Source organism: Scophthalmus maximus, chromosome 6 (assembly GCF_022379125.1).
Source record: "Scophthalmus maximus strain ysfricsl-2021 chromosome 6, ASM2237912v1, whole genome shotgun sequence".
NCBI classification, from domain to species: domain Eukaryota; kingdom Metazoa; phylum Chordata; class Actinopteri; order Pleuronectiformes; family Scophthalmidae; genus Scophthalmus; species Scophthalmus maximus.
In genome coordinates this window covers 20,997,830-21,010,719 of record NC_061520.1, presented here as the reverse complement: position 1 = coordinate 21,010,719, position 12,890 = coordinate 20,997,830, and the positions used below count along the sequence as shown (strand labels likewise).

The 12,890-nt window shown below is 40.9% G+C and overlaps 1 protein-coding gene and 1 pseudogene across 4 annotated transcripts; both read right to left on the bottom strand.

Moving 5' to 3' along the window:
• Positions 1–4,563: 4,563 nt before the first annotated feature.
• Positions 4,564–9,211, bottom strand: opn1sw2 (opsin 1 (cone pigments), short-wave-sensitive 2). 4 transcript variants are annotated; one of them, XM_035631543.1, is made up of 7 exons: positions 9,073–9,211; positions 7,360–7,759; positions 6,456–6,624; positions 6,152–6,317; positions 5,629–5,868; positions 5,012–5,092; positions 4,564–4,813 (listed from the first exon to the last, which is right to left on the bottom strand). In XM_035631543.1, exons 2-7 carry the CDS (start codon positions 7,736–7,738, stop codon positions 4,709–4,711), a joined length of 1,140 nt encoding a protein of 379 aa, XP_035487436.1. In that variant the 5' UTR covers positions 7,739–7,759; positions 9,073–9,211; the 3' UTR covers positions 4,564–4,708. The 4 variants fall into 4 exon arrangements, 3 of the variants coding, with proteins under 3 accessions (XP_035487436.1, XP_035487439.1, XP_047188625.1); XM_035631546.2 differs by lacking the exon at positions 9,073–9,211 and having other exon boundaries at positions 5,012–5,048; positions 7,360–9,066; XM_047332669.1 differs by lacking the exons at positions 5,012–5,092; positions 9,073–9,211 and having other exon boundaries at positions 7,360–9,066.
• LOC118308953 lies at positions 9,077–11,330 on the bottom strand (annotated as a pseudogene).
• Positions 11,331–12,890: the final 1,560 nt, after the last annotated feature.

Here is a 12,890-nt window from a genome sequence, read left to right as displayed (position 1 = left end):
GAGGAAACGCAAAGCGATTTGAATAAACTTATATTTTTAATACAGAGGGAGGCTTTGATGACGCTCAGCTGGAAAAGTCAGATTATTGCTGCTCTTTATTCATTGCTGTCATTCATTCTGAAAGCACAGACTCACTTTGGCAAAGAGAAAAGTTAACATATTAAGACTGAGGGGAGTTTGCTAACTATTTGAGATGTCCGTGTGGATATGTGACAATTTTTCAGGATTTTTTTTTTAGCTCTGTGCTGTGCACAGTTTGGCCGATGTGATGCTGGCTGACAGCTGTGTCTGTCCAAAGCCCAGTCTGGGTATTCCCAAAAGGATAATGTACCTTTAATGGATAACAACCAGGGATAAGGGAATTTAGAGACCTATGCATACTCAAAGACAGGCTACAGAGGAGGTGCTCATCGATCTGTCTGACGCATCCGCAACCCCTTTCTAATGTCAGAGCCGGGGGCAGGGCTGCATCCGACATGTTTGTAACTTTCCGTAATACACAATATTACCGTCACAGCCACTTTTCGCAGATTTCAACTACATATGTCGAAGTGTGAAAGAAGGAGAGATTCCTCCTCTTTCACAAGGTCTACCTCTGTCACTTCTTCATGTGTAGTAGTTTTTTGGGGGGAGGGGGAGGGGGGTACATAAAAGGGGTACAACCATTCTGCAATAATGACAATGTGCACACATGCATGAATATATCTTATCACTTTTTTGTCCCTTTTTCCAAAAAAATAATCAGACTTTCTGTGTTCTCAGTTTGCCTCATAGTAATTGTCCCTGAGACTACGACTAGCAGAGTGAGCGTGTCGACTGAGCAGGTATTTTATTTCATGAATCTTTGCTCGTTAACAAATAGCTGCAACATCTGTATGTTTCCCCTTTGTCAGATGAAGACGAAGGATTCATCGTTAATGTTATCAGGGACACAAAGCTGCTGTGAAAAAGAGCTACTACAAGAGAAACAGGAAAAATCATGTCAGATTGTCTAACATTCATTTGTCGTGTAATAAATTTTATTATTATGTAATGAACGTATTATTTCTTATTAGCATTTGGTTCGAATGGGCATTTTGTGGGGGAGAATGATAAAAAAAGCATCATTGGAAGCCATAACATCAGAAAGCCCTCTGCCCGCTTATGTGTGTCTTGCTACTGAAAATTAAAAAAGGTGAGTAAAATCCCATTTACAGTTTGTATTGCTGTTGGCTGAATTTGTCATTGTAATATACAGAGATTATAGTATTATGGTTGAAAGAGCACATACTGTAGGTTTAATGGCATTGTGCCAAATTACACTAAGACTTGACAATCTACTTTTTCTCTTTTCTTTGTCCTTTTTAAGGCAAATGGCAAATAAAAAATCCCATCATTATTTTAGTCTGATATGATCAAGTGGAAATGAGACACAACGTGAAAGAGATTAAATATAATTTGCAAGACATTTTTTTAGGTCGTTTTTTAGAGTGTGGAGGTTTTTTACTCGGTAGGATCTCTTGTTTAATCGGTGACAACAATTATCTAATGGCGTCATTAAGGTCAAGATTTCTTATGTCCCATCGGACCTAAGCCGATTGACCTGACAACTCAGGTCCCCTCACAAAACACATTGACACAGAGTAATTACTTCTGGCATGGTCACTCCGTAACACTTTAATCTCTCCGGAGCAACAGTTCACTTCAGGAGAAAGAAGAACTTTTTCCAAAGCTGCTATCATGGATTATTGTAATCCGTTGATTCTGTGTTTTTCTCTTGTCCTCTTCTCGTACAGTTAGCTGACTCGCAGCTCTGAAAAGGAGTCCAAGTGGGAGAAGGACTCCACTTCAAGAAGGGGACGGATCCTGAAACTGAAGAAATCTGTAAACTTTTTCCTCAATTTTCCAATATATACAGATATATCTATATTTACAATATATGTGTGTGTGCGTGTGTGTGTGTGTGTGTGTGTGTGTGTGTGTGTGTGTTTGTGTGTGTGTGTGTGTGTGTGTGTGTGTGTACTTAACTGAATGTTCACTATAGTTGTAGTAATGTTTGTTTAGACAAACAGATTTTTCATATGTGGGATTTATATTCTAGGGGAGAGTATCACTTTCAGCATCTTAAGTGTCCATTTTTAAGTCATCCAAGAGGTAGAATGATGCTAGTTATTGCTTTTTTAAACCCCTCTTGACTGGTATTTTCATGTGGTGCTGCGATATTTCGAGGGTAGGTCTGGAATTCCGCTAGTTTTGAACTATTCATGTTTGGTTAAAAATTCATTACTAGCAGAACTCGGATTTGCTCCCGACTACCGACGGAAATCTCTGTGGCCACCATGACCTTGGTTTGTACTCTGGTTCATTCTCTCACGGTCTGAGCAGAAGGTTGCTCGACATGAGTAACGACAGTTTGTGGCCATAAGTAATTACACTGGTGTGAAGTGAGCCGAGTCCACCTTTGCTACTCATACGATCTTGTGTTCACTTCAGATCCGGTCGTAATGCTGTTCTCAGATTGGTGTGCGTACTGTACATCGTTGAGTGGTGCTGTGTTGACCATATCCTTCTTTTTCCCGTTTGCCCTCCCCTGCAGCACAGCTGTTTCACCGTGGCCAAAAGCCCCCCATTGTGGCGATGGTCTCTTCAAGTAATAACGGATTGGTTTCCTTCTCTTCTCAGCAGCGCGGCAGGCAGATAAAATGCAACCACATGTTATACTTTTTATATATTCAGATTTATTGTGTGAATTTTACTGGCGCCTGCTTGTGTTTTACATGACGATGATTATATGGGAAAGTATTTGTTACAATAAAAGGGAAGTTTTATTTTAAACAACATTGTATATGATCGCTATTAAATAGGTTATTTGCAATATTACATGAATGTAAACGATAAAAATATAATTATTAACACTAATACTGTTCCCTACTAATCCCTTTCCTTTTATGTTTCATAACAACTTTTGATCTGTGCCAACACAGGACTGAGGTGAATGGGTAATTCCATGTTGAGCCATCACTTATTGTGTTAGAGTATTTGAACACATCAGTCTGTTTTATTAATTTTTATATTGTATTTCTTTTAATTGTTCATATTGTACTGTGTTGTTGTTGTTGTTTTTATATCGCTCATCAGGGACCACAAATGTTAATAAGCTAAAGCCTATAATTAATCACCAGTTGTATCTTGCATGCCCCAAAACAAAAAACTAAACAAACTAAAACTCATCAAAATCATAACAATTTCCCATTCAATCCTACATAGGCATATTTTAAAGGGTACAAATGTTAATTTTCAGGTTCATACTTTTACATATTTGTGGATCCTGCTTGAGTAGGTTTACACCCTTTAAGGCTCGGAAAACCTTATTCTTCTTGTACAGTACACTGCTACAGCGTCACTTTTGACTCTCAAGATCATAAACACTCAATTTTAGCTCCTGTTCTTATAAGTGTCCCCGCCCAAAAAGCCCAGTGTGCTCTGATTGGTCAGTTCCCTCAGGCGTGTTTGGGACATGGCCCAAGAAAGAACCATTACAATTTGGCACAGTTCCAGAAAAAAGGGGCGAATCCATTATAGTTTATACTGGCAAATGAATGTCTACATTAAGTTTCAGATATTTCATCAAATCACACCAAATTGTTCCATGAATCATATTGTGCCATCTATGTACAGTATGCATGAGTAGATTTTCACAAAATGAGGTGGGAATATTACCTAGGAAGGTATCTCCAGATGATTATCTTTTGGAGCTGAGTAAGCTGACGAAAGTAAAGATCAGCAAAAATAAGATCCGAATAACTAATTTCCAAGGTATCTCAGGGCTAAAGAGACAATCTAAAGCTCATATTGATTTCCCTTCATATGATATACAAGTGTCAACATGAGGAAGGGACATTAGAAGTCAGAAAATGATTCTGAATCTGAGGACGTGGGACTTGACGTACACACGCACAAAAACGCAAAGTTTCCAAGACGCGTTCAAAGACAAGAAGGAGTTGGCCCTAAACACCACAAGGGGCGCTCTGGTGACTGGTCCTTAAATACTGCAGGTAAGTGAGTGGATGACTGAGGAATGAGGAGCAGGTGGGAGTGGGAGTAGATGGGAGGAGCAGGGAATGGAGGCCACATGCAGCCAACGGCACACTATCAAGGAGAAGTGCAGAATGGCGACAGGTGAAAACCATAGACGGTATTAAACAAATGGACGTAGTCACCGGGTCCGGAATATGAAACCAATGCATGGGGGCCTGAGGCCTGTACTCTCTGGAATCACCAGCAGAGGGCGACTTCACTGGTCAGTTTCTTTAGAAGTCTATGAGAAAAATGATTCTACTTCTCTCTTGATTCATGATGTCAATAAACATTTTCTCAATCGCTAGGGCGTTCATATGGACTCCTCTCTTGAACACAGTAAATCCACAGTAAGAGTTGCCCATGCTCCCTTGACAAATGCAGCACAGAAATTGTTTAATAACTGGGTTTCAAGTGATAAGAGACAGAATACAAGACTAAAATATTGTGTATATTTTTTTCCTGCAGTGGATATCATAGTCAATAATTAATTCCATCACAATATTGTTCATTTGGCATTATTTATGTATTGCTTTTTTTATAAGTATTTTTTTCTTTGCAATGAAACTCATTCTCTCCAAGAATAACATGATTACAGTTGAAATGGCATTTTTCCTTTCAGTGCTATTTATAGTATGTAGCAATATATCATCTAAGCAGGTTCGACTTTAGAGACTTCAGTTACTGACTGACTCGTTGATGAATCCTCATCATCGCCTCCACGCATCCCCAGCATCTCCTTTAAACATGAGCGGAACTGGAAAAAAGAAAGAAAAAAGAAACATTTGCTGCTCGTTCCTTCACTGTGTAATTCAATAGCAGTGTGACTTTTGCAGGTCTCTCTCTTTGGGAATACATAACAATTAAACTGAACTTAATTATTATATATCAGATTCTGCACACAAAATTCAAATCAGTCAAGAAATAAAAAAAAACAATCTGAAGCTTTTATTACCATGCCAGGGTTTCTCTCTGAGGACGGAGCAAGCTTTCTGTAGTTTTGAGAGGAACCGTTAGAGGGCGCCAGTGGCCTTCTCTGTGATTATTCAAAAGCACTCCTTTTTATGTCACTGTTTAAATTCAGTATAAATTAAGTTTACAAGTAAAGTGTTATACATAACTTGATATGGCACATATCTAAATAAAATTGGACAGCATGGTCATAGCAATTTTTATCATGGAATGAGCCATAATCAAATACGATAAGAATGTGATGTGTAATTCCTACTTTTTATTACTTGTGTGACAGTGGTTTATGATCCCAAATTCTTCTGATAAAGTGTGTCCAGTGATTTTGTTGCATTTCCACCAAGCTGTCCGAATCACTGCTCTGTATGTCTTTTAGGGGTATCTGATATCAATTATTCTTGGCAGTCATTTTGTTCCATATTCAGCCAGGGGTTTCGTGATTGTTGAGTTTCCTTGCAACCAGAAATGTATATTTATGATGTTGATTTGCGAGGCGGTAGAATCTGAATTTTGAGGCAACTATTCGTCAACGGTCTCTCAGTTTCTCCAGGCTGGATACTTTTATTCATGGTTTCCTATTTTCCTATTTTCCGAAGAACCCACCTGTTTATTGAGGAAGATGTAAATAAGAGGGTTGTAGACTGTGGAGGATTTGGAGAGGCAGGAGGGTATGGTGGCCAGTCTCAGGTCAAATGGTTGCCCTCGGTTGTTTATAATCCAAAGAGCAAAGGAGGCATAAGGCATCCAACACACCAGGAAGCCCAGCACCATGACAACCACCATCCTGGTCACCTCCTTCTCTGCCTTCTGGGTGGAGGCCGACTCAGCCTGAGCCTTTGCTGCCTGTTGAGGGAGAAGCACAGAACGCCGTGATGGGTCTGAGGCCGACTCATTCACATTCAGATCTCAGAAATCGTTACGGGTTTATTTCTACAATAGTTTTTTTTTTTTTTTTACACGGATGAGCCTTAACCCTAGATCAGTGGTTCTCAACCTTTTGGAATCGCGACCCACCCAAATAATCAGGCGGGTGCATGCCTGCTGTTTTTTAATGACGTAAATTTTTGCTCCCAAACCAATTTCACAAAATAGTCTTTTTCTTAGTCTTACTAAGAAATATCCCTACCGATTTCAGCATGAATAGCAGCTGTGAGTAGCAGAAGACAATGGTGCAGAAAGGGACAGAGAAGCAGAAGCAGAAGAGGAACATCACGTAGGACTCGTTGTTGAACTTGTTGTCAGTTGTATACCAATCGGGTCCACAGGAACACTGCATGCCCTCTGGGATATACCTGGAGAGAAAGACTCTGAATCACTCCACCCATGTGTGTAGGACAATAAGCCGTAATTTCGATTTACCTGAGAATAGCAGGGCTACTTAAAAAAAACTGAATAATTCTGTTGTGTACGTTTGGTTTTTGTATACTGACCTACTCCATCCAACCAGAGGAGGAACTGAAGCCATCAAAGCAAAGACCCAAGTGAGAGCGCAACAAGCTATTGCATGGTGAGGTTTGAAGATGAAGTTCCCCAGTGGCTTGCAGACAACCAGCCATCTTTCAAAAGCCACCACAGCGAGAGACCAAAGGCTTACCATACCTGGGACAAGACAGAAGAAGAATAAAAAGGCAGATACTGATTGCAACAACTTAATAACATCATGTATTTGTGCAACACAGGTGAAGCTGGGGTTTAAATATCAGCACCATCTTAAATAGTAGTTAATAATAGTCTCACTGTGTCAGACTTCAGGAGCAGTTTGGTTGAAGTAATTAAAATTTTGTCCAGATTTACACACAACCACAATTTAAAGCAGGTAAAACTATAGTAAATGATTCAATGTGACACGTCTTTAGTCTACTGTCTGGGGAGCTCAGGTTGCTTTCAGCTTCATTAAGAGAGAAAAGGAGAGAAATCTACCAAAGGGTAGCTAGAGAAGCTCTGAAATCTATAAATCAGGCAACAAATCTCCACTAATGTAAAAACATTGAACTTGATTTTTTTTTTGCACAAGATTGTTCAGTAACTGCAACTTTGTAGAAAAGAAGACGTAAGAAGGGGCTGTTCCATCTTGCCTTTGATATAAAATGAACAACACTTTGAAATCATGATACTAACTACGTGATTTTTTTTTCTGTAATGATTGAGAAGAGACCAGTCCAGTGTTGTTACTCAACTGTTTGATTGCAGAAAAAAGGTTGCAAGAAAAAAATCCCTGTTTAGACCTATTCGCTTGCAGCTCGACTGTAACATGTGCTTTACAAGCAATTAGCACACATAAAAAAATCTTTGCCTCTATGGTATGATAATGGTGGAAAATGACTGCCTCCTTACCACCTAAAGTTGCTGAAAATCCTTCAATCTTGCATCCGAGTGGACCAAAGATCATGTATCTGAAGGCAAAGCAGTAGAAGCAGGTGAAAGAGCCCACAGAGGACACAATGAGGTTCGCCACCGCCAGGTTCACCAGGATGTAGTTCAGATGAGACCGGAGCTTCTTGTATTTAGCAGTGCATGCAATGGTAAGCGTATTGATGGCCGTACCGGTCACAAACAGGAAGAACATGAAAGCTGACATGGAGTAAAAGATTCCGGGGCTTCCTAGGTGGTCCTGGGGAACCAGGAATGGGCTGAGGGACGTGATGTTGTTGGTGTCCAGGGGGATGGGGATCCAGAAGTCTTCTGGGAGCTCCACAGGGCGATTTCCCCTCATGTTTCTCTGGGAATTCAAGCTCTGCTCAAAAAGATGTGAAAATGATATCAATCAAGAGCAATGAAGATGTCCCTCTAATTCGAATTTGAGAGATTTGATGTGTAACGTGTCTTCTTGTGCAGGTTCGTCTCTGTCTGATGGGCGGTTAAAGCCACATTTATAGGAACCTTAAATATTACTCAGGCTCAACTAAATTGGCTCAAGGAGGGGATTTAAAGCTTTGGTTTATAGATCACACACACAGACTGCGCATACTACACATGTCCACACACATTTGGCACTCCCATAACTACGCCCATGAGCTAAGTGTTAAAGGTTAAGTATCTCAATACATCACATCGCTCAGCAATTTTCCTGGTCCCTCAGGATCATCTGAGGGGGGCACTGGCGTCTTCTACGCCATGGCGGGATTTATGTTTTTCGCTTTTGTGACTGGCACTGCCATCAACGGCCTCAGACAGAGGCAGAAGACATTTTACATTGTAAAGACAAAGGCTTTTTAAAAAGGGGGTCGATTTGAGCAGGCTGGCAGACCAATGCCTGGTGACTGAAAAGCAGTTTAAAGATCAGTTCACAGATCCAGAGTGCCGTCGGAAAGAAGGTTGGACATGGCAGAGTATTGGCAGATACTATCGGTATCTTGCAGGCTCAATCTTACAACGAGCACGTGCAGTATTTTACTGCTCCATGTGACTGAATGAATAGACACACACGGGCAGGAAAAAACACCACAATGATAGGGCAGAAGATATCTAAACCCTGACAATAATACAGTATGATAAAGAAACACCTCAAGAAACGATTCTTGTGGAAGTCGAAGGAAGTTTCATACATTACTGTCTAAAAAATGCAATTAACAAAAAAATAACCTTACGGTCACAACATTGCATTTTTTTTATTTCTCGGAAAATAATGACCTGGTTTCACGAGACAATTTGTGTAACAGCCTCTTGTGTGTTGCAGTTCATACGTGCCTTGCAACATAATGCCCACACCAGGTCCAAACCAGTGATTCCCTTTATCAACAATATACAAACACTATGAACATATTTCAATTTTTTGCAAATTCTTAGTTTGTTATAACATTAGACACGCATTTTTTCATATGACAAAACATACTTATATCCATTGTTATTTACAACTGACAAATCATTAGTGGCTGGAAATCCATCCAAGTCTTGACATGCAGTCTAAGCAGGCGCGACTTTGGGGACTTCATTCACTGGCGATGGAGACTATTTAGGGCTGAGAGGGATTCCATATGAGCTTCCCTGGTACAAAGTAAAAAGTGCTTCCCTTTTCAAATTAGGTTTTCTCCACAACATTTGACGGACCTGTTTATTGAGGAAGATGTAGATGACAGGGTTGTAGAATGCAGAGGACTTTGCAAAGCGAGGCGGGTATGGTGGCCATTCTCAGGTCTGTTGCCCACGGTTGTTCACCACCCATAGAGCAAACGAGGCGTAAGGCGTCCAGCACACCAGGAAGCCCATCACCACGACAACCACCATCCTGGACACTTCCCTCTCTGCCTTCTGGGTGGAGGACGACTCTGCTTGGGCCTTCCCTGCCCGTTGAGGGATAGCAGAGTTGAATCTGTTACAAATCATTTCTACAGAAACACCGTTTTTTTCCGTTTTACTTTAAAGGGGCAGTCAGCGTTTCTGGAGAAAAATAGATTTTCTCTTTGTTGTTGTTGTGAATTTACTGCTCTGGCCCGGGCGCCAACCCAGGTCCTTCGGTATGGCAGTCCGACGCACTAACCACTAGTCCAAAACCGCAGCGTTGCAATGCCACCCGCCAGCACGTCTCTTAGTGACGTTGACAAGCGGTGCTCATAGTGTTGTGGTGCGGTCCGCACCCTTTTTTGTAATTTATAGAGCCTGGGCTGTGCCAAAAAACCTGTTTTTGCAACAAAAAAAAAAGCGCCAGCTAACGGATGGTGAGGAAATATTTGCAGATTTTTTACAAAACGTGTTGTGCTTTAAAATCAGTTACCCCCCTGTAACAAAAAAGATAACATGCATTCGTGTATGAATTTTCCTTTATGAATTCAAAACTTATTTTCAGTGAATCAAAGTAACTATATTTAGGCTTTATGTTAATTTAAGAGTTATTGTTGTGATTGTTGTCTTATTGTTTCAATCTTCACCATTTTCAGTGTAATGAGCAGCTGTGCGTAGCAAAAGATAATAGTGGCGAAGGGAACAGCAAAGCAGGAGCAGAAAAGGAACATCACATAGGATTCACTGTTGTATTTGTTGTTTGTGTAGTTTGTGGTGTACCAGTCTGGTCCACAGGAGCACTGCAGGCCTTCTGGGATATACCTGGACAGATAATCACAAGGCCATCGAGTATACGTCTCAACTTCCTAGTTGTGAATGTCAGTGTGTTGATTGGTTCCTGTTGCTTACCTGACAGTGGAGGAGTTGAGGCAATAAGCCCAAACACCAAGGTGAATAGGCATCAAGCTAAAGCATGGTCGGGCTTGAAAACAGAGTTACTAAGCGGTTTGTAGTTGACCAGCCATCTTTCAATACCCACCATAGCCAGAGACCACAGGCCTACCATACCTGGAATGACAGCAACAGCAATGTAAGCCCCTTTTTCAGATCACAACAAGTTAGTCCAGTAAAAGGAGGTCAGCAGCATTGCTTGTAAATCTTACCACCAAGTGTTACCAGAAAACCCTCTATCTTGCATCCTAGAGGACCAAAGATGAAATATCAACGGCCAAGTTCACCAGGATATAGTTAAGGTGGGACCGGAGCTTCTTGCATTTGATGGTCCAATGCGACGGTGAGGCCGTTGATGGCAGTGCCAGTCACAAAAACGAAAAGCATAAATCCTGCCATGGCGTAGAAGACGCCCTTGCCCCCAAGATGATCCAGAGGGACCAGGAAAAGGGCTGAGCAATGTGATGTTGTTGGTGTCCAGATTAATGGGTATCCAGAAGTCTTGTGGCAGCTCCAAACAACGATTTGACCTCTTCTTGCTCGGTATGATTGCAGATCAAGGCCGTTGCACCTCCTAAATGTTACTCTTGGTAATGGTGATGTTTTTACAAATATCACCTCCTGTATATCATATAAAAAACGTTTGAAGACGCAGACAGGAATGCTACAATGTGTGCGTCCAAGTCAATCTCTTGAGGAGGGCTTTTATAACGGCCCCTGCGACGCCACTCATCCCCCTTAATGAGCAAATTGACCCCTTTAACGACTTGAGTGATTAATTGATTAGGTTTGCATGCGTTAATTGGCGCAAGTCATTTAGTGATTTCCCCTGCTGAGGGTCACACATAGCTCTGGTGTTAAATGTTGACTGAAGGTTTGAGGATAAATTCTGCCACTCGTTCATAGACATAACAGTCAGGTGCTGCATTAAGAAACTTAAAGTGTTGCTCTCATTAGGAAATACAGAAAACATTAAGTGTGTGCCAATGGTTAGAAAGCATGCGTTGGTGCTCACTGTGTCTAACTATGGCTTAAGAGATGTAGTAGGTAAAGAAGACAACATAAAGACAATGATATAAATTATGACTATGTTTTACTGAAAGTTACCCACATTCTGCTGTTGAGAACCTCACCATGCTGGGATCACTATAAGAATTTCAAGGTTTAGTTCTTTTCACGAAACATTACCCACATCTGTATCACGGAACACACACACACACACACACAAACATACATGCCAAAATATGTACACCATACATTAATGTAGGCAAGTTTGAACACTTGTTCCTCTCTCCAAAACCTTATTAAACAGGTTGATCCCACTTTCTTAAAGATCACAGCAGTTCTTTGCGTGTTAATCTGGGTTCTATTAACCTTTAGTCTGATAATCTCTTCTGCTGCAGCCTTTTGTAATCCACTCTGCAGGTTTACCTCAAGCTTTGCGTTACCTCTTGACCCTTTCTCTCCTTATAAGAACTAAAAAGGTGTGTAAGCTGTCGGACATGCCATGTAGGCATATGTGTATATGTAGATGGCAGAAGGACATTATCATCGGTAACAGGAAACCCAGCACCATGTCAGGTCAGCTCTCTCTTTGCTTTCTGGGTCAAGGCAGACGCAGCTTGTCTTTAGCTTTCTGTTGATGTCAAGAAAGCGAGTTGATTCTCATGACAACCATGAGTCAAATTTTTTTTCAATTCTCTTTGTTTCATTTCCCTCATTTCCAGTGTAATGAGCAGCTGTGCATAGCAGAAGATACGGGTGGAGAAGGGAAAAGCAAAGCAGGAGCCATCAATTGGATCCAGTCTGCAAGGAAGGATGTTGTGTGGGAAACAAGCTTATCCAGTCATCAGCGGGATTACGACTGCTAATCACCATCAATCTGTTCTTGGGTAACCTACTTTCCGTTAGTCTTAGGATGGATGATCTCTACCTTCGTTATCGTATCAGGATCAAGAAAGGATCAAGAGGGATTACGCCATAGGGAGCATAGATCTCAGCACAAGGGATCTCAGCAGAGAGTGGAACTTTTCATTTTTCGGACTAAGATGATTTAGGAAACATCTGTGTCGAAGATCAGGAATATTTTCATTCGCCTACGTCTGCTTAAGCTAATGATACATTACTTATTTCTGAAGTACAGCCTCCTAAATATGCACTTCCTGTTTTGAAGGATGCTTCTAATGGACAAAAACATATATTGTATGTGCAAATAACGTTTGCTCTATTATTGGCTTCTGCAGTACCTGAAGGCCAGCCTGTACCAAATATATAAATCAGAAAGGCTTCTCATACACCTGTTGCTGACCTTTGCAACAGACTACAAACTACCAATAGCATGATGTATAGGCATAGGTAATGTTGAAAAGGACAAGCTAACCACATTCAGAATAAAAGGCTGGTTAAAGGAATGACTGTAAAAGCCAAAGTTTATCAAACCATATCTGTTGTAAGTTGTTGATAATGAATGGGCCTGGAAAACATCTTTAGTTTAGTTTTATATACAATCTACACATCTATACATTGGTGTATATAAAGACTATTGCCCCCTCTTGTTGAAGTTAAGAGGACACTTGGGGCACAGAGGCTTTACACGCGACGCCATCTCAAACAGCTTGAAGATCCGATGACACAGGCAATTAGGGTAATAAGCATTGAGAATAGAAAACAGTGGCTTACAAGGGCATTAGGATGCG

Coding starts and splice junctions, on each gene's coding strand:
- opn1sw2 (XM_035631543.1), bottom strand. CDS start 7,738: ATGAGGGGAAATCGCCCTGTGGAGCTCCCAGAAGACTTCTGGATCCCC. Junction 5,093..5,628: donor ACATCTTCCTCAATAAACAG/GTGGGTTCTTCG, acceptor GAATAATCACAG/AGAAGGCCACTGGCGCCCTC. Junction 4,814..5,011: donor CAGAGAGAAACCCTGGCATG/GTAATAAAAGCT, acceptor TCTTTTTTCCAG/TTCCGCTCATGTTTAAAGGA.